General features: G+C 32.1%; 1 protein-coding gene across 1 annotated transcript; it reads left to right on the forward strand.

The window, feature by feature from the left end:
* The first annotated feature begins 1,280 nt into the window (after nucleotides 1-1,280).
* Nucleotides 1,281-13,896, forward strand: LOC132754925 (forkhead box protein F1-like). The gene is made up of 2 exons (XM_060745680.1): nucleotides 1,281-2,774; nucleotides 12,620-13,896. The coding sequence occupies exons 1-2, from the start codon at nucleotides 1,673-1,675 to the stop codon at nucleotides 12,748-12,750; spliced, it is 1,233 nt and encodes a 410-aa protein (XP_060601663.1). The 5' UTR covers nucleotides 1,281-1,672; the 3' UTR covers nucleotides 12,751-13,896.
* The last annotated feature ends 8,502 nt before the right edge of the window (nucleotides 13,897-22,398 follow it).

Below are 22,398 nucleotides of genomic sequence, written 5' to 3' on the forward strand. Positions count from 1 at the left end.
ATAAAGTTCACAATAAACGCACATATAAGAAACACATATACATTGGCCAACATTACTAGGAAAAATGACTTAATCAGCAATTTTTTTTCCGATGTAAATTCTACCGAAAGTGCTATTCATACTTTATTAGTAACAAAATGTCATAACTTGTTGTGTCAAACTTTTGCTTGTTACTTTACATTATACATAGTTAAATGACAAAATTATTTCCCAATTGCACAGTAACTTTTGCTTGAATCTTTCTTTCTTTCTTTTTAATTTTCTCTTTTTTTCGTTCCTCCACTCTTGTTCTTTCCTTTTCTTCTAATGTCTTAACTTTTTTTCATTCCTTGTTTGTATCAAAGTCTTATTTTTACCTGAACCATTTACGATTATGAACAATATCTTAATATCTTGACAATTTGTTACAGTAAATGAAACCTATCTTATATGTTTGAAGTAAAAAAAATAAAATAATAGTCGAAATATATTTGTTACATCGGGATTCTTTGATAGATTAAATAATAATAATTCTCAGGACTAAGATCCGGTTCTGTACATTTAGACTTTAACTTTCTTTTCTACACTAAAAATTAGCGGCTGTAAACTGTCTGTATTATATCCACCATTCCTCTGTCAAAAATTGGGTCAAGGGTCGTCAAACGCCTGATTTCTTGAATACGTGATCTGTGCCACCCAGACGCTTGGCACGGTGACGATGAAAGAATGACGTCAAGGGGCCATGGGTCAATGATGATTTACGACTAAAAACTTCATGATCTGCGTTCTATAACTTTTATACCTAAAATTGACGGTCACAAATCTCAAAACAAAATTGTTATCTTAGGACGCACATACTTTTTATTTCATTTTTAAACATTCCACAAAAACTTCGGGCTTATCGCATTATTATGAAAGTTTTTTAGAAGTATAAAAAACTGGGTAAATTAAATGCATTGTTCCGAAACTGTAAGTATAGACTTGCAATGACATAAATATTAGAACACCTCGTAAAGTGATTTGAGAGCAATTTCAATACAAATGATTACGACTGATAATAATTTTCTCAAAGATCTGGCAGAATCATAGGTTAAATCATTGATTGGCAGTTACCGCCGCTAGCGGGCCTATCAGTCATATCCAATCGCATTATCCGTGTCTCGATTTACACGAGATATAACGAGATCTAGATATATCTAGTGAAATGGATGCTGGGAAGCAGACGAACAAGTGTGAAAGAAAGTGGGAGGAGTCGGAGGCAAGATAATTGTTTGGTAATTACCCCACCCACCTTGTCATAATCTCTAAACCCGCTAAAACTGCAAACAGTTTAGCAGAACGCCTGATACAGATTGACTTTTGTTTGTAAATTATTTCCCGGATAATTTAGATAAGGACATGTGAGATATTGGAAGCAAATCGCCACTTTGTATATTTTTGTGAGTTTTTGTGTATTTGTGTGATTTTGTTCGCTTTGGGTTTTTGTTTCATATTTACGTTTGTCGTGCGTTAAGTTTGCTGCTATTTATTTAGAATAATCAAACAGTCTGTGTTAACGAGTGGAAGTATTGTCAACAAAGGATTAATTTGAAATCATTACTGTTGATTAGTTTACCTATCAGTAAATAAGACATAACATAACGGTTTACAAACGATGATTTAAAAGGAGCAAAAAACAAAAAAAAATACAACTATGGATGGCCCACACTTAGCTCCAGAAATAAAGCCGCTTGACTCATTAGATCATCTAGATGACATTGACGAATCCTTGACAAATATACATGGAGACGCAGGCGATGATGATGACGATGATGGGTCTCAGAATTCAACGAATATGTCAGATACATCCGAATGCCAGAAATCGCAGAAGAAATCAGCCGTCGGCGTCAGACGACAAGAAAAGCCGCCATACTCTTATATAGCCCTGATAGTGATGGCCATTCAAGCTTCACCGAATAAAAGATGCACATTGAGTGAAATTTATCAATTTCTACAACAAAGATTCCCTTTCTTTAGAGGAGCATATCAGGGCTGGAAAAACTCAGTACGACATAACTTGTCTCTAAACGAATGTTTTATTAAACTTCCCAAAGGACTCGGGCGCCCTGGCAAAGGTCATTATTGGACCATTGACCCTTCGGCTGAGTTCATGTTTGAAGAAGGATCTTTCCGTCGCCGACCAAGAGGTTTTCGAAGGAAGTGTCAAGGTTTGAAACCGTTTGGAATGTTCAACATGAATGGAATGGGGACGTCTTCATCTATGCTTTCACCACATTACGATCTGTTCCACCAAAACAACATGGCGGCTATGAACATGACGTATGGAATGAACGCTACCCCTGCATATGACAATACTGCATTGATGCCATCTAATAATAGTTTTCAGCAACCAAGTTATAATTCTATGCAACAACATAGTGCAAATTTAGCTAGCTGTAGTTTTAATGTTAATGTAAATGTGAACGGGAGATTCGGACCTAACTGTGCCATGACAAACTCCATGTCTAACATGAACGCTGACTATGCTCATATGTCAAATGTTAACTCTTTACCCCCACCTGTCTCAAGTTCGATGCCTATGTACGACAGGGACACAATGGTTTCGAACCCACTCGCGTCAAATATAGCTTCCCAATGGCCTCCAGCAACACAGCGGTATATCAAGCAGCCGCCAATGAGTCCGACCGGAAGTACAGGTTCGGTTCCAAGTATGTCTCCAAACAGCAGTGAGCACTCGCCGTACCAACTCAGCAATACGACGTCAACATCGGAGCCCGTGGATCTTGCTTTAGCAGGTGCGTACATAGTCATCCTAAATTGATAATTATGCAATGATAACGTTGTCAATTATCTCTATCTTTAACCAATAACGTAAATAGCCTATCATCGTTTTTTGTCCTGCGTAGATATAATATTTCAACAATTATATTAAGTATATTTAGCGATAAGAAACAAAAATTAATTCAAAATTTAAAAAAGAAAATACTAGATTTTTTTTCTTTCTAAAACATCATAAATAATTTCAATTATTTTAACCGCAGACTTGAAAATTGAATTAATATCAAAGACATTTCTTGCCTTTTAAAAATATATAAAACCACAAAAAATGATAATGAAAGACGACAGAAATATGCTACAAGATATAAACCAGTTTTACATCGTCGTATTGAAAATGATTGTTTCTTGTCAAAAAATGCAGTTTTCTTCCGAATTATCTCTTAATGGCCGTGCCTAAGTAACGGTTTTATTAGTCTTAGATAAGATCACTCGTTTGCTTATGATACATATAAATTATAAGCACTTTATTCCGGCACTCGCTCCCCAATTTGATAGAACTCTGACCTAAACCGTTATATTTTCGAATTAAAGTCAAGATTTTGACATAATTGCGCGGTAATGAGGACACGTGCTGCACGTGTTATCAATGCAGCCACTGTATGCACGTTATCAGATTGAGTTTTATGGCCTCGGACGTAATGTGACTCCAGTTTATATTTATGGTTTTTGTCTTTTTTGAAAATAGATGTCTATTTTCATATATTCATTTATTTCTTTACGTGTTCCCTATATCAGTATAACCATATCCTTGATTAAAATAAATAGGCTTTCAAATTGAGATTATATTAATAAGTATATTATTTGCGTATCTTTAGAACAAATTAGTTAGAGTTTGAGACATATCCGTATAACTATGACATATTCTTGTAAATTTTGATTCTAAGCAAATCATTATCTACAGAATGTACGAATTTATTTTTTAAGCCGCAACTTGCTTTTTCTGTAGGATGACGGGCCTTGACGAACATATTTCATTAAGTTATTAAAATTGTTCTTGATAATTCTGTTTTTGTGATTTTTTACTTCTTTTCATAAGTATTCATGAACGTGCAGGACACACACAATTTCAATCAGTGATATTCCTAAATAATTAAAAAAATCGTTAAAACTTGCTTCAAAAAAAAAGAAAAAAAAAGAAAGAAAAAAAACGGAATATAATAAAGAAAGAAAGAAAGAAAAGAAGACAAACAGATATAATAATAAAAAAAAAAAATAATAATAATAATAATAATAATAATGATAATGATAAGTAAATATATATTTTTTTTTTCGATCTAGTCTAAGAAAAAGTGTCGCCTTCAATCAATCTTTGTATAATAAACAAAAGTGCAACTCTTGGATCTTTTTAATAATTAAGTTATGAAATAAAAAAATAATTATCAAATTATCTTTTTAAAATTGTGAAATTTATAAGTTAAATTGTCAATGGTTTTAAAAAGATATATGCAGATATAATGAAATAAACAAAAATAGTATACAATTAAAATAACTCAAATAAAAACATGTCTACCATAATATTGTACATGCCATAAACAAAGTTCAAAAAACCTCGCACACGATTCTAATAACTATTTAACACAGCAATCTGTGGGGTCGACAAAAGAAAACACTAAACTCCTATGTACAAATGTTAGCTCAAATAACCAACCATTACATGGGTCATTTCAAAACTCACACGAAGGCCATAGCCCTTTTTTTCAATGTTTAAGCGGCAGTATTTTCCCAGCAAACCTGTTTTATTTTATATCTTTTTGTAACATATTCAAGCCTCATAACTTTTCAATAGATAACAGTGAGAGGAAAGTGACTTTTATTATTTTAAGGGAGAAATAATGTGTAAAACACACAGTGGTCGTGTTGCTAAAATATCCTTTCTTATCTTAGTGTGTATTCACATATCTATTTGAGAAAATACGAACTAAAAAAATCCCATTGAAAAAAAAATAAAAGTGGGCAATGAAGTAATAATATGCTTTGATGGTCAACAATTTCACACAATCTTTTACAAAAAGAGTATATCTTTCTACCAGTTCGTTTTTGTTTGTAACAATAGTGATTTTTTGTAACTTTTTTTTATTTTTGTACACATGTCAATCTGCTAAAGTGACGTACTATAGGACATATATTGGGGTGGAATTATCTCATTTTTCTAACCTGCATATCATAAAAATGAATCAATAATGGCATATTATTGTTTTAGTAATATGAACAGAACAGAACATTACAGAACAGAATATAGATTTCCTTTTCCGGACTTGAGCACAGCTCCACGTTCACACAAACAATATTGTAGAGAGAAACAAATATATATACATGTAATGTATTGTAACTCATTGCTTGCTTATAGCAACCGAATCTTCCCACGTGACCAGTGCCGACCATAATCAGTCGGCACATCAGTGGTGTCAAATCATGGTCTGCATTGTTCGCTATTCAGTCCGCACTTATTTCGGAATTTTCTCAGATGTCAGACTGGTTTTTATTTTTATCCAGAATGACAGATGGAACTATCCATTTAACTTGTTTAGCCCTGGTTATGGTTAAACAGTGAAAATGCTTATATTCGCATCCGCAAATATTTAAAATCGAATTGTGCAGTATACATGTATAGGTTAAAACCACAGTGACCAGTCTATCAATAAAAAAATAACATTATTTTTCTCTCTCTTAATAATGCGGTAGAACAATTATAGTGAAACAAAAATGGATTTTAAACCGATACGTCGTGTTCAATAGTCGATAATTCCTGGATTTTCAAACCAAAATGATATTTGAACAAATGAATATAGATTGTATATTTCTAGCTGTACTTTTGCCTGCAAAATATGAAATATAGAGTCAAATATGCTACAAATTGTATATAAAACAGCAATATTTATTTATTTATTTATTTATTTATTTATTTATTTATTTATTTATTTATTTATTTATTTTGTTCCAGACATAAAGTATTTTAAACACAGTCGAATAAACTAAAACGTATTTTCTTAAAGATTATCACAAACATAAGACTTTTTATACTTTTATTCCTTAAACTAGCAGACGGCTTTGAAGATTTATGGACGAAATATTGCAGAATCCGGTGCACTCGTACAAATTACTTTCCCGTGATATTCACTGATAAAAGGGGTCGTTGTTCATAGATCGTTTGTTATTTGTCTTATCTTTCAAATAAATAACTTTGTTACAAATGTTATCTCGGGAAAGCCACAGTTAGGTAGACATTTAGATACGGTAACTCTAGCGACATCTATATTCTCCAAGTAGCCGTCGGATTATTTGCGATTAGCCCTAAATCAATCATTTTAATGTATTTCTGCATGTTTTATGTATATTTTCGTTGGCCGGAATTTCTTCATGTATTAATTAATTCACGCCTGTCACTTTTTCGTACCATTTGAAAAAATATTGCTATTTCAAATGTGGGAAATATCTGAAAATTGTAACGGCGAGAATTGAAGTAAAATTTAGGTAAATAGTCAGCAGATAAATTGTTAGGAACAAAATTTGCACTGTGGATTAAGAGACGTTTGTATAACAAAGACATGAAATTCGTTTTTTTACTTTCTCTCTCTAAAAATAATAATAATGAAAAGATTTCTATTAATTTCAAAAAATGTATAAATATTGGCACAAAAGGACTTTGACGTTTACAATCGCTATCGTATTTCAAATAGAAATAAAATAAAGAAATATATATGAAATATACACGCACATTTAACCATAATTATAGTATACTAGCAATGATTAAGGATTTTCATGTCACCAGTATCGAGCCATATAAACTTAACATCTTACAATTAAATGTATTAACACAAGTCCCACTATATATCATAGTGTAAACCGAACGAAACATCATCTTACGAAAAATGAAAAAGTGTTGAAAAGAAGAAAACACCAACAACAATGCTGGTATTATTTACTTCTTTGACCTGTCAATATTGACATTGGGCATTTTGTATATTACATTGAATCAGTATCACATTATACGGTCTAGATGCTCAATAGAAAATAGCTGTTTCTTGGTCTTTCAAATAATCATTTGATTTCATATTAAAATAAATCTAGTTGAAGATTAAAAAGTGTCCGAATACGTTGTGCTAGAAAAAGTACAAAATTCATTATATAGTAGTACAAAATTGCCTTAGAATGCCATAAATTATTTGTCTTAAGGTGGTTAACAGAAAAATAGTTATCAAAATATACTTGATTCACAATTGATTCAAGAATTTTATTATTATCTTTTTTCATTTTTTTCTAATACCCTTAAGGAATAGTACTTATAAAATGAATTAGCGTTGATTTTATATCCTTTACTCTTATGGATTCAATAATAATATTAAAGCAGCACGTCTCCAGATTCATGCTAATTTTTCAGGAAAATTCGAAAACGTTTTTAAAAGTAAAATATTTTTTAAAAGAGAACAAAAAAGTAATTAACATATTGCAAACGGCAATTAAAATCAATGTAAATTTCCGAAAAAAAGGTCAAAATGTGCAAAATGCAGCTTTAATAAAGAAAATAAATTTCACTTTTAAGTTATGTAATTATTTCATCTTTTCTATATGGCTTTTTTTGCATAAATATTTCAGCTCTTTTAAAATATCATATAAGATATCTTTTATTTTGTCAAGTACGAAAAAAATAGATCCTGCCAAACTTCATGCAACAGGTGGTGGGGGTATTACTGCGCAGCTTTCTAGCACAATCGATCTTTGTGATGCACCGTATGACTGCCTGTGACACGTTGTTCCCCAGATAGCCGTTCGTGTAACACGAGATAGTCGTGCATGTAACACACTTAATTAGCATCATTAATCTTCCGCTTATTAACTGATTTACCTCATACAAACAATTACCCCTTGTCAACACCACGGGTGACCCCCACAACGCGCGCAGCGAACTTCCGGAAATGTCTATGCTTAAGCCTTATTTAATAATCCAAAGTTAGCTGTGAGCAGTCACAGTAAAATATCAAGATTTTAGAGTTTTCAAAATATTCATTTATTCCATCTGAAAATCTGACCTATAAGCAAAGTAGGTGTAAATAGTCATTTGCTTTTCACGACACGTTAATTTTTGTATATTTTTTTCCTTTTCATTTATTCATTATTTGATTTGATTTGAGGCAAAAACATTTACAAAATACCGAAATCTGGTAAAAAATAAATATGATCCAATTTTTATTCTGTAAAATAAACTTTCTCGGCATTGCTTATTTGTTCTATAGGTTCTGCGAAAGACTTGCATATTTTAAATATATTCAAATCTAATTTGAAAGTAACTTTTTGAAAGTTCCTTTTCAGGGATAAATGTGAACTCGGCTATATGAAAGGTTTCATATAGAATTTTATAATTATCATGTCCTTTGTAATTTCCGGCATAAACATATATTGTATGTTCAATGCATTAGAGTTATCCGTGTTCAATTTTTTGAGTTTAGTTTGCATAAAGAATTGATTATAATTTCATATAATAGCAGTAATGTTGTGCATTAAATTCTAAAAATGTTATGTTTCAACTCACACTCAGCTAGAACCGAAATTGAAAGGTTAGTCTTTACCACCGGCGCAGAGCTGGGCCATTCTGCACAACCGTGCAGCCATCAAACTATACACTGCTTGCTGGCTTATACCTAAATTTACATCTTGAACCCCCAAAATGTGCTAAATGGACTATTCCAAAAATGAAAGCTGGACAAGTCCATTTAAGAAATTGAGCAGTTTCAGGGTTAATGAGATAATGTTTTTGATTTACCCGATCTGCATCATTATTAACAACAACAGTAAATCTCTGAGATAGAATTTCAGGAAGCGATGTTTTAATCAGCTATGCAACAAATATAATGTTGGTAGATGTAAATATTTACGTATGGGTGTCGGGCAAATATAAACCAAGTTGATAAAATTTCTTCACTTAATTTCCAGCTCTATATATCAAATTTATTAGCTATACCACTATTACACAGCTTCGATTAAATGTAGATTCGATGACATTTTTATCGTAAATTATTATTTTCGACTTAATGACATTCTTCGGAAATAGGAAGGAACTTAAATAAACTCATTTTCTTAAGTACAAAATGATTCATCCACTTTAACATACTGACATACCGCTTTTTAGCAATGTATTATATAAGGTACACATAAACTGACTGATTGGTAACGATGGCAAGTGTCAGTCCTCATTCATTATTTCAAAACGGCCGGGTTTAGTTTTTGTTTTGTTTTGTTTCATTTGTTTTTATTCTATTTTAATTTTTTTTTTAATAGCTTATTATTACAAAAAGTTTAACTTTTATCAATACAAAATTTAATGAATATGCATGCATACATAACAGTTAAAAACAACAAACAATAAGAAAACGGGGGAAAGTTACCACATGGTAAAACGGATAATATATATATCCTTTTTGTTTTGTTTTTTTTAGAATAAGTTGAATTCAAACACTGGATTTCATTTTAAAAATTTACAAAAAATTTGCTTATTAAATCCGCAAGAAATAATTGACATAACAGAAAAAAGGAAAAATATATTACTGTTAAAATGTACATGTAATAAACATATATATAGTTTTAAGTACACAATATATTCATGGCATCAATTTTTGAACTTTTAAAAAACAATATAAATATCCTCATTAAACAAGTATGAAAATTAGATGGTTTAGTCAATCAGCTCCTCATTACGCGCGAATTTCCAGTAACCTCGAAAGATAACCTCTGGGGAGTCGGGCTCTATTTTCTTTTCTGTGTTGTAGCTGACCTCGCAGACATGCACGTGATTAGTGTTAAGTGGGATAAATGGTCAGTGACGTAACGTCATCCGCAGAACGGCAAATATATGTATTATATAGGTTTTAACTTTGCTTATAAGCCATTCACAATGTGCATGTACATTATGTGCACTCAGCATTATTAGTTTATTACCGCTAATATCTATTGTACAAAATTGTAATGTTTGTAGAGACCACGTGACGAAAAAAAATGTGCATGTATACAAATTCATATGAAATAGTGAGTGTTAATTCTCAAAATTATTTTTCATTCACAACATTAAGGTACACACTCTATGGTAGTTTGTCTTTTATTATTAAGAAACCGGTGTTAATTATTTTGTTAAGCAAGACCATAATACTTATAAAGAAGTAAGAAAGATCCGAAGATATCAATGCAGTGGTTTCAATTGAAAATACAAGTTTGTTGTTTTTTCATAGTAAGTCTGTGTTTTTCCTTCACAGAAAACATATTTTTTCGTTGTTGTTTTTTACAGAAAAATCATAAGTTTTCATTTTCTGTTTTACGACATATTTAGCGTCTCAGCAGCAATTAGAATTAATAGTACATGCATGTCTGTCAATGATAGTGCTAGTTTTATATTTTATCAGTCAGTTTCAAGAAGGGACATTATTTGATATGTTCCCGGCGTCACCATTAACTACATGCATACCATACTGTCTGCATCTGTCAGTACCAGTCGTTGAAAACTTCATCTGAAAAGTCTGACTGAAAAATGTATTTCACTGTAACGTGATTTACGTGCCTACGAAATGTGAAATTTTAGAATATCTAAAAATTGTTGTTAATATAGTGTACCTTTTCCATACATGAGATAATTTACGGGAACACGTGATAATTCATGAAAAAATCTTAAAAAATTAGATTAAAGTTCATAACGAATTGTCCGAACAACTTTCATGATTGGTTTTGACAACAAAAACAAAGCAAAAACAAAATGTCTACAATGGTCGACAGAACACGTCAAAGTATAAATAAGTTTAGTTTTGTCGTTGTATAAATCTTAAGTAAATTTTTGGTGAACAAATGTAAATGTAATTTAAGCCAACAATGGGCACTTACAATTTACAAAAAATATTTTAACTTGTCTAAAATATAAATACAAATTGTAGAATTTGCAAAAGATATAGCGTCTAGTCCGTTGGTAAACGACTAGACAGAATGAGCAAATAGTACTTAACGTAGTCAAACCTTGCACAGTACATTCAAAGCACCACACAGATTGCTGCAATAATACATGTGTTTTGATACGATTAAAGGTACATTACGCACAAACACAATATCATATTCATTTCTCAAAAAAAAATATATATATATATATAATAAGTAAATAAATAAAAAAGTGTCCTGTTTAAATTTCTAAAAAAAAATATATTATTAGTGTCATGTTGCAATTTCTAAAATTAAATTGACTTTACATTGTTTTTCACCCAATTAGTACAGTTATAGTGATTAAGTATTTTGAACTGAAGTCAAAGTACCTCTATTTGTTAACGTTTTGCTACCTTTATGGCAAATCATTTTATATTCAGCCTTACTAAATTACGGTGATAAGCAGAAGATTCTTTGAAACAATATCAAAAATATTTGTCCCTTTTAGTGAATAAAAAATACTTAGCATTAATTTCTGAGGCATAATATGGTTTTATTTAAATTTTGTAAACCCATCTGGAGGTGTACAACGTAACAACTATTAACAACCAAACTTCTATTGCTTTCTTTATAAAACTAACAAATGGAACGCATCATTCGGCTTCAAAAGAGACAAAAAATAAGAATTTTGAAACGCTTAACCTTTTTAAAGTTTAGAATCGTGGGATGTAGAAATATGATAATTTGTACACGGATCTTTTCACCGGTTGATGTGAAAATCTGGGGATTGTTTAGTGTACTGAACGACCTTTGTCAGTTAATAACCTTTATGAAAACATCTGCTCAAGTTCTCCTAAATTCTAAATTATAGATTATATCATTTCCACGTTTAAATCTTGAAATCTGCTCAAGCCGGTGCTAGGGAGGGTTTGTTAACGGTATTTTACGTTCAGGAACAGGTTCAGTCAACAAGTTTGATTTTACTATGTTGGACGACCTTTTAAGACTTCTATTTTGATTATTTCAAGAACTTTGAAATGTTTATAGGACCTTTCAAAAATGAAAATCGTAACCATTCTGACTTTGAACGTTTTGATTTTTCTATAATTATAACATAGCATGCCTATTTCTAAAATAAAAATAACTATTTACATGAGGGATAGGACAAAACTATAAATAACACTGATTGTAACTGTTCAATTCAAGTCATTTCAACTCAATTTAATTGACAATATAAATGAATAATAATAAATAGTACATTCTGTATCATGATTACAGGAAAATACTCTTTAAGAAGTATAATTAATATACATTTGTTCTAACAAAAAGTTGTTATATTATGCATCGAAAAAAACATGACAAGGTTTTATTTATTTATTTATTGATCAATTTCTTGCCTTTTTTGCTTTTTTGTACTCCCAGATGATCAAAATGCAGTTATTTTGAATTGCATTTATTTTCTATGGTACAACACACAATATTATATCCTCTAAAATAATGCAAGTTCGGATGTGTTAATGCAAGTTCCATTGACAACAAGGCAATGTCTCCATTCAAATATCATTACAGAATTCTGCAAATATGTATCCAATTCTTGTAAAAGTGCTTCTTTTCGTATTTATTCCGACGGAAAGCCTTTGTGACTATGCATTTTTATTATTTTTTTATTATTTATTCAAAACGTCGAAACGGAAATAATTTGAAGACACATTTAATACTTTAGCATTTGTAACTGTATACATATCTTACAGTTGATTTTATCAATTTATCTTTGGCTACGTTTTCGGAATACAACAATAATGAACACCTATATAAATGTAGCCTTATAGGAAAAACTGGCAAAATAGTTTTGCTTAGGACATTGGTATTTGAAATTTAATTGTAAAATATTCTAAATTTCTATATATTTCAGGAATGAGATTACCATCACAGCAGTACAGCCAAAGTTCAACCTGCGACCGGAAACCATACTTTGGCTATGGAACCAACTCCATGAATACGTCATTAAATCATACACCATACTATGAAAAATGTGTCATGTAAAACAAAGGATATTTCGGTATAAAATATATAACGAAGAATACCAGTAAAATCAGCCCGTACGGAACACGATGTATTTGATTTAATTGATTCATTGACCAATTTGAAAGAAGATTTAGTTCCATTGTTTTACATCACCAAAGTGGACTTTATCGTGAAGCAAAATGAAGAATAGAACGGTAACGCAAGTGTTCAAAATATGAATATTGTTTTATATTATGGTACTCTTTTCTTTTCAAGTTTCCTGGGTTGTAAACGCGACTGGAACCAACAACAGACTTTAAATTTAGTAACACTTTGGTTGTCTGTGTAATGTTTTTGTTTTAATTTGATATTTTATATAGAAATCGTGAAAATGAAATTATATATAAAATCCATGACAACTACGTAAAGCACCAAGGAATGGCAATTGTTTCATAATTATACACATCAGCATGAACAGAACATCTAAAACTGTACTACATACCTTTAGCAATGTTTTTGAGTTTTCAGGCATTTTATTTTTATACAATAGAATAGACGAAAATCCCGCAAATGGAAATATTTGGCATTTAGACATTTCTACAACAAATTGAATCAAAAATCCGGCAACGGACATAGGAAATAAGACTGTACGAACGGGATTTGCATTGCACAATGTATCTGTTTGTATATGAATTATGCTAACAGAAAACTAGGCATATACTCTCATGAAGGAGATTACTTTTCAGAACACAAAGTTCCACTGTTTCCTTATTGTTACATCAGTGCAAAGAGGTCGTCGTCGGAATTTAGAATGATTAGAAGAAAAACAAAAACATGTTAGACAGAATAAATAGGAGTTTTAAGTATAAATATGCACAAAAATGGATTAACATTTATTCAACGCATTAATATGCTCAATATTTTACAGAAACAAAAGCCATAAAACAAAAAGTTTTTGCAATGTAACAATATGTCAAACTTTTTACTACAACTTTTATGTATATTAACATGTTTTCATATTGTTTTCGTTTTTGACATTTTTTTACATGTGCTGCTGAAATTTCGTCATTGATTTTGTATTTTTGTATAAGAACCATAGTTCATTATATTTATTGTTTATTGTCTTAAAAAGTCTATGCATACATGTTTACATATTGTTGTAAATATTATATGTTATTGTATTGACATGATATGTTTGTCCTCATTTTACCACTGACGTAAAAATATTTAGCACAAAAGCGATCCATTGGAAACGTTAAAAACAGCAAAACAACATGAAAATTACAAACTCGGATTGATTGAGTCTGTACATGAGTCTTTGATGGTTTTGCTATATTTTGTCAAACATGTAAAAAGATTGATAATATAACAATTAAACAAATGTTAGTAAAATTAAAATTACCTGAAAAAGAGAGATCCTTTTAGAGCAATAAAAACAAAGATATAAAAGTGAAAATTGCAGACTAGGTTTTATTGAGATATAATGAAATTGTAATATATCTCAAGACTCCCGCCCCCGCACCTGCTTAAGGAGTATTTATTTTTTCAATACGAATATTAATTTGCATAAATTATCCTAAGAGACCAGAAAATTTAAAACAACACCGAAGAACGCGGAGAAAAAGACAGAAAGACTGCGGTAAGAAATTAAGAATAGAAAAGCTTAAGAACGGAAGACATTCGGGATATAGAATTAACATTATATCCAAAACAAACGGCAACGAATGTAGAGTCCTGGGTTTTTATGAAATTGTATTAGCTCAAACACAAATATCAGGTATATTGAGGAGAAAACATAAGTTCTGGTCAAACTTCTTTCTCCGGTTTTAATAAATGTACACCGCTTTTCAATTATTTTATCTGTTTTTGTTACATTTCTCACAATTAAAAATGAGATTATGGAAAAAACGGATTGAGCAAATGATCTGAAATTTTGCACACAAGATATTGGCCTAGACCTACATTATATGGGCAATTTATTTTTGAAAATTATTTCCAGTCCAGTCATGTAAAAATAACTTCAGTGGAGGCTCTTAAAGGTGCATGCAGTAATAATGGCCTACATGTGTTATCAGTGTATGCCGACCTGTTCACCACTGCAAGGGCTTTATAGAAGAGCTTGTGTCTGCTCAAACGGTAAAAGGTACATTTAGCCTCGGAAATGAATAAGCTTTTATTCTCTCTTTCTGTATGTGTTTTGTAATGTACTATGGTTGGAAAACGGCATTGAATGTGAAGTAACTTGTGATAAAAGTTGTGACAAAGGTAGCAAAATGTTAACAAAGTAGTACTTTGACTTCCATACACACGGTGTACTTAATAATTATCACTAAAATTAATTTCCAAAATGAAATTAAAATTGACTAAAAAGATGGCTCAGTTTCATGGCAAATGAGTAATGTTTGAAATCTGTAACAAAAAAGAGCTTTTGAAAAATAATAATAAAATGATAATAAAAAAATACCATATTTAATCTTAAAAGACCATTAACATCTAAAAGTCTTCAATCTTATAGTATACAGCAGCGCAAATTGTTTCCATGCTCATTATGTCACAGAAATGCTTTTTTCTAAAAAGCTTTACATCTGGCGCCTTTTTATAGTTTATTAATAGTTACTAATTGGCCAATTACCTTAACCATCTTTTTCTTCTGTTGTTCTTTGGCAATCAGTACAGTTATAGTGATTTATGATTTTGTATGGAAGTCAAAAGACTAATTTGTCCACATTTTGCTACCTTTTTTTGACAAACAATTTCATATATAGCTTTACTTTCTTCAGGCTACAAGCATATGTCATGCCCTAACACCAGTATTTAAAGGTTATTAAATCTAAGCTTGCCCTTTCTGTATAAGACAAATTTTATACGTTTCTTTGGCAAAATGTACCTTTAATAATGTACTGTATTAAATACATCAGACATTGAATCAAAATTGGCAAGTTCATTGCCACTCTTTGTTACAAGTGTGATAAAAAACGGATATCACACGTGATATAACACGTGTTGTAACACGTGTTGTGAAGGGGTTACTTTGAACACAATACACCTTATAAGCTTGTGTAAGTATTTTCTCTATTTTCTTTCAAAACAAAACTGCTGAAATTTTATATTTATCGGTAGAGCATTGCTCTTAGAAACCCTGAATCTTATCCGGAACATTTAAGATTACTCACACTAGAAAAACATTAAGTGATTCTAGTCATAATCTACATGAAATGTTTTCATTTTGTCTTCTAATCACATACGTAGAGTATAATAGCCTTAAACAAACATTTTACTGTCGGAAACTGCTGAACGCGGGCAAGTTTTCCCGTTCTGAACAAATAAAAATTTGTCAGTATAGAAGAGAATGCGAAATTTGATCACAGATAAAACAGGGTTCTACAATAAAGCATTCGTTGTGTGTGGGCTTATATAACGCTGTACAGACGTAAGACAGTAGGGCTTGGTTGCATTGGAATGAGTTAAAAACTCGGAACAAAATGCAGGGAGTTGCAGCAGAAGATCGCGCGGCTATAAGTCAGGTAAATTACTCATTATCTGTATCGATACTACATGAGCTATACGGATGATTTATCTCAAAATATATACGTTTAGTGTGAGACAAAAGTACGCCGAAACATGGCAGACGAAAATAAGTAGATACTGAGCAGATGACAATATGTTATTTATATGTAATAAAGTAGCAGACGACAAAATGTCATTGATAAGTAGTCGACAATATGTAATCAAGAACCAGACGACAATGAGGATTACTGAGCAGGCGGCGATATGTAGTTAGCAAGCAAACAACAATACTGACTGATATACAGACGATAATGTCTAACGAATAAATCGAGGACCATATGTGTAAAAAAGACGACATAATGTTTTAATGTGCAATGCATTGAATAAGCAGACGAAAATTTGTAATTGATAAATAAACGACAATATGTAATTAATATATAGACGGCACTATGTAATTAATAAGCAATGTAATGATAACTGTATTTAGCAGACGGCAAAAAGTAATTGATTTCCAGACGACAATATAAATAGACAGACAACAGGATTAAATTAGTAAGCATACGACTATTTGTTATCAAGAACTAGACGACAATGTGAAATAAGTACATGTAAATGGACGGCAATGTGTAATTTGAATGCAGACGACAATATGATTTTCATTAGCAAACGGCAACATGTGACTGATAACAGACAACCATTATAAGTTCACATAATTGATAAGCAGGCGACACTAAGAAATTTATTAAGGAAATTTATTTTGTATTTTATTTATAATACGTATGTTGATGTCTTCAGAAGTTTGCCATCAATGACAACCACACTAGAAATATATGAAATAACTTTTATAATGTTTTATATGGTTTTGCATAAAAGTAGGGACATGCCCTGTAATTTATTTGAAATAAATTAAAGTGGTAATTTTTGACGACGATTGTTTTATGCCGAAAAGTTTATAACATACAAATTATTATATATCAAATTGATAAAATCTGTTTCACATAATTATCAAATTGATAAAGCGAATATTCTATAGAACAATATTTTCTTATTTATTTTTCGATGAATCCCTAAAATGGCAACGTTAAAGACTGTACATAGTATTTCTAAACTTTCGTAATAGTGTTTCCAGCCATGAATACATAGTACCTAGTCGCTTCTAACTAACTTAACTTTAAAGTAATACAGTAAACACACACTTAAGGTGGTTTGCTGTAAAATTGTAAAGCTAATGCAGTAAGTAAAACAAAGTCTGTACAATATTAATATTATACGAAAATTCATTCAAATGAATATGAACGCTGGACAGACCCGTTTAAGAAGTTCATGTGATTAAAGGTAAACAATTATGTTGACCCAGGTTTATACGTACATTAACTATTTACGTAATAATATATAAGTGTTGCATATTCATTTTATATCAAATTACTTTCATATTTTACGGATCATTCAGAACAAGAAAATAACAAAAAATTGTTATAACCATTTGAAATTTAATCTAAATTATTTTCAAGGTAAACCTTATCGCAAAAACTATATTTGATGTTGCTACATTTGAATGCGTATACGTGTATATGTTTTATCAACATCAAAAGAGTGTTTGAATAGTTTAAATATTTCTTAATTTCAAACGCTTTTTAAAACAGGCATAATAACGTCACAGCAACATGTTTCTCCTAGAGCCCGAGCTAGATAACATGTAAAGGAAAAGTGGCATAAATTCAGATTGTCTTTATAAGGAATTACATAGTATATAATTGTACACCTAATTAATCATCCATTTGAGTGTTTCAAAGTGCATACGTATCGGCATAGTCTGTCTGTTAAAAAAAGAAAATCCTGGACTTGGTTAAAAGCATGTCGTTAATGCGGATCTTTAATGTTATTTTCCTAAATTCTATGACGTCTTCAACATTTTTAAGGAAGACAATTCACACCACGAACTCTTGACAACAATCTTTACCAATCTTGTTAGCTCTAGCAGGCAGCTTCTAGTCTATGTATCTAGTAAAAGAGTGTAAACCGTTTCACTTATGCAGGTGGAAATAAAAAAAGCAATTAAAGTACAATAAATTCGTTTAATACATGGCTTTGTATACCACCCACGAAATAAAGTATGAAAGTGTAATTGGTTCTGACAAATGACAAGGTATTATCTTCACGTTGCAGTATACTTACATCAACGATATCGGTTTAAACTGAAAAATACACGCACTTTCATACAACACGTTCTAGATGCACGTTCTTAGTGCACGTTCTTGGCGCATACAACACATTTAAGACGAACGTTAGTTCTATAAGTTTAAGACGCACGTTCATAAAACCTGTTCTAGTTTCACGTTCTTAGTGCACGTTCTTGACGCGAGTTCATACAACATGTTCTAGTTGTACGTTCTAAGTGTACTTTCTTGATGCACGTTCATACAACATGTTCTTGTTGCACGTTTTTAGTGTACTTTCTTGACTTACGTTCATACAACATGTTCTAGTTGCACGTTTTTAGTGTACGTTCTTGACGCACGTTCATACAACATGTTCTAGTTGCACGTTCTTAGTGTACGTTCTTGACGCACGTTCATACAACATGTTCTAGTTGCACGTTCTTAGTGTGCGTTCTTGACGCACGTTCATACAACACGTTCTAATTCACGTTCGTAGTGTACGTTCTTGACGCGAGTTCATACAACATATTCTAGTTGCACGTTCTTAGTGTACGTTCTTGACGCACGTTCATACAACATGTTCTAGTTGCACGTTCTTAGTGTACGTTCTTGACGCACGTTCATACAACATGTTCTAGTTGCACGTTCTTAGTGTACAATCTTGACGCACGTTCACACAACATGTTCTAGTTGCACGTTCTTAGTGTACGTTCTTGACGCACGTTCATTCAACATGTTCTAGTTGCATGTTCTTAGTGCACGTTCTTGACGCGAGTTCATACAACATGTTCTAGTTGCACGTTCTTAGTGCACGTTCTTGACACACGTTCATACAACATGTTCTAGTTGCACGTTCTTAGTGTACGTTCTACACACACGTTCATACAACATGTTCTAGTTGCACGTTCTTAGTGTACGTTCTTGACGCACGTTCATACCACTTGTTCTAGTTGCACGTTCTTAGTGCACGTTCTTGACGCAGGTTCATACAACATGTTCTAGTTGCACGTTCTTAGTGTACGTTCTTGACACACGTTCATACAACATGTTCTAGTTGCACGTTCTTAGTGTACGTTCTTGACACACGTTCATACAACATGTTCTAGTTGCACGTTCTTAGTGTACGTTCTTGACGCACGGTCATACAACTTGTTCTAGTTGCACGTTCTTAGTGTACGTTCTTGACGCACGTTCATGCAACATGTTCTAGTTGCAGTTCATTATTTCAGGCAAGTACACAACAATTTCTAAACGCACGTTCATACAATAGGTTCTAAACACACCTTTATACAATACGTTCTAGACACAACTTCATACTGGCAATTGCGCAATTGTTTATGAAATTTTTCTCCGGTTGTGCCACACTGAACTGCATTTGATTGGCGCCAATGTAAAACTTAAGTGGACCAAGTGGGAGACTCTATGATGGATAGTTCGTAAAGCCCTTTGGGACTGAATTGTCTTAATGTTCGTCTTCTGCCTTGCTTCGTCGGGCCCTTGTAGGTGATTTTCTTGTTGCCCTGTCTTCCTTTAGGACATTGAGTACTTTTGTTATGTTCATTGGGTTTACTTTTATATGTTTCTACATGATCATTATAGTGTTTTACTTATTTAACCTTTTGTAACCATGACAACTGTTAGAATTTCACTTGGCGGGGATTCATTTTATTTACACTGTCTCGTTTATAGGAACATGGTGGGGCTAAGAGCGATGTTTGATGCACCATCAACCGGTTTAAACTCCCCAGCAGTCATTATTATGCTGCTGACCGTTCCAAGGCGGCGCCCCTCTGTGTTCCTCAGATGTATGTCTATGTTGTTTCATACTGTTTTGGTGACACTTTTGCTTGTGTCCCTTGTTGTTTTCTCGTCTACGGTAAGTATCTTCCCCATTACCTCTAGTTTTTATTTCTTTGATTACCCCCCCCCTTCCCCGGTCTCCTGTCCCCTTTGTGGGCCTATTATTCAATCATTTATTTGTTTTCTTTGAATTCCTAATCAGTTACAAATTATTTATCATTTAGTGATTAACCTGTCCGTGCTCTGTCTTTTCCCTGTCCTGTTTTTCTTTGGGATCCGCCTGGGCTCCGTGCCACTGGTTCTTGTTGCTGGGTCATATAGGGGTTGCGTTCATTGAACGCCGCCTTTCCTTGTTGATCTTGTTTATCATATTACATGCTATATAAGCGATCATGTTGCACATTTTCCGCCACGAAAACTTTATTTGATACTGACTGTTCCAACATAGCTTTTTTTTTTCATTGAACTCCCTTAAACTATAACAATGGACAATTCCCAATTCAGAGCATAATAAGTTCAATATACAATTTCAGTGACAAAAATGGTTAAGAAATTTCTTCAGCTTTGTACTGGAACAGAGTTTTGGAATCTACATGTAGATGCTCGGTGCATTTCTCAATTTACAGAAATCAGGTAGCTGCCTCCTAGAGGCGCTATATAAAATTCCGAAGCTAATTTCCTCCCTGTTGTTCTGCCATTTCTCCTAGTTCCTCCAAGTGGTGAGGTATCGCAGACTTGAATCTTATTTCTGGTCCTTATTACGTATTTTTACAGCGTTTGACACGAAGCAGGCACTCCGTAAGTTCCTACACCCCACCCATTCTAATGAAATGCTGTCAGTTAAACACACTTGATCTTTTTTCGTCTGCTACTTTGAATCACCAGTTGAGAACAATTAATTTCCATTTTCTAGCCAATCATATTTGCTGAAACAATTCAGATGAGATATTAAGAGTTATACATGTATTTGTAAATCATGTTTGAATTAGAAACCTAGCAAATTGTGACTATATTAATACATTGCTGAAAAAGTATGCAAACGAAATATTTTTTCAAGTTGATTTAAAATATTTAAAGGGAATATATTTTTTATTGGGTTAAACGTCGCACTAACACAGTATAGGTTTTATGGCGACTATCCAGCTTTACTAGTGAAGGAAGACCTCAGGAACCTCTCTGTGCATTATGTCAGGCACAAGCGGGCACCTGAGTGAGAACTTCCTCCACCAGTAAAGCTGAAAAATAAAGCTATATCTTATGCACTATTTTTCTTTTTGCATGTATAAAAACAACAGTAAAATTATGTTGTTTCCATGATCTTATGGTCGGTTCTCGAAAGAGATATGACAAAGAATGTATCTATACTTAAATACATATGAATATTGTACGTAAAAAAGAATAAAATATTCTGGAATAAATTATCATTCTGTTTAAGTTCGGCTATAAATTATGTACGTCATTCGTTTTTACCGCCTTATTTCTTTCATACAATCATTTTGGAAGTATTCTTTTTTTTAACTCAAATATTAATTGTTGCAGCAGATAAATTGCTCTATACACTTTAAATACCGTTTGATGTTCAATAGTAACACTAATGCAATATTTATATATAACAGTTTCTTTTCTTATGTCCATATCGCTAAATATGAGTACTGATTGTCAAGCTGTTATAAAACTTAAGCCTATTTTTTCTAGGCCCAATTCTATGAATGAACCTTTGTAATATGTCTATATATACATGGTCATTTGTTCAGTTATGTCAAATATAACGTTCGGATTGCGATAACAATCATATTAAGTGTCGGTGTCACAGTTTAACAACGACCTAAGCAACTGTTTATGCTAGATTTACGGGTATAATTAGACAAAAAAGTCATTCCAGCACAACAAAATTCCCACGAAATGAAAGCAAAGTTTTCACTATTACCGAGAGAAAATTCACTATCATGAAATGTGTCTGTTGGATCATGATGAACAATTTTCTGGCTTTTGGAGCCTCTATTTCGTGAGATTACCAGATACGTCAATCTGTACCTATCATGGCCGGTGACAAATTATGTGCCCATTAAAATTTGTAAGATAAGGGCAATCTCACTCCAGTAAAATCTGACGGAGATTTTATATGTCAAAACATACGGGCTGATGTGATTGGAACAAATTGTACAAAAGCAACATAAATAAATAAAACATATGATTGGTATAAGAAATATATTTACCAGTT

This window comes from Ruditapes philippinarum, unplaced genomic scaffold (genome assembly GCF_026571515.1).
Source record: "Ruditapes philippinarum isolate M1 unplaced genomic scaffold, ASM2657151v2 ctg1197_1_1_1_1, whole genome shotgun sequence".
NCBI lineage: Eukaryota > Metazoa > Mollusca > Bivalvia > Venerida > Veneridae > Ruditapes > Ruditapes philippinarum.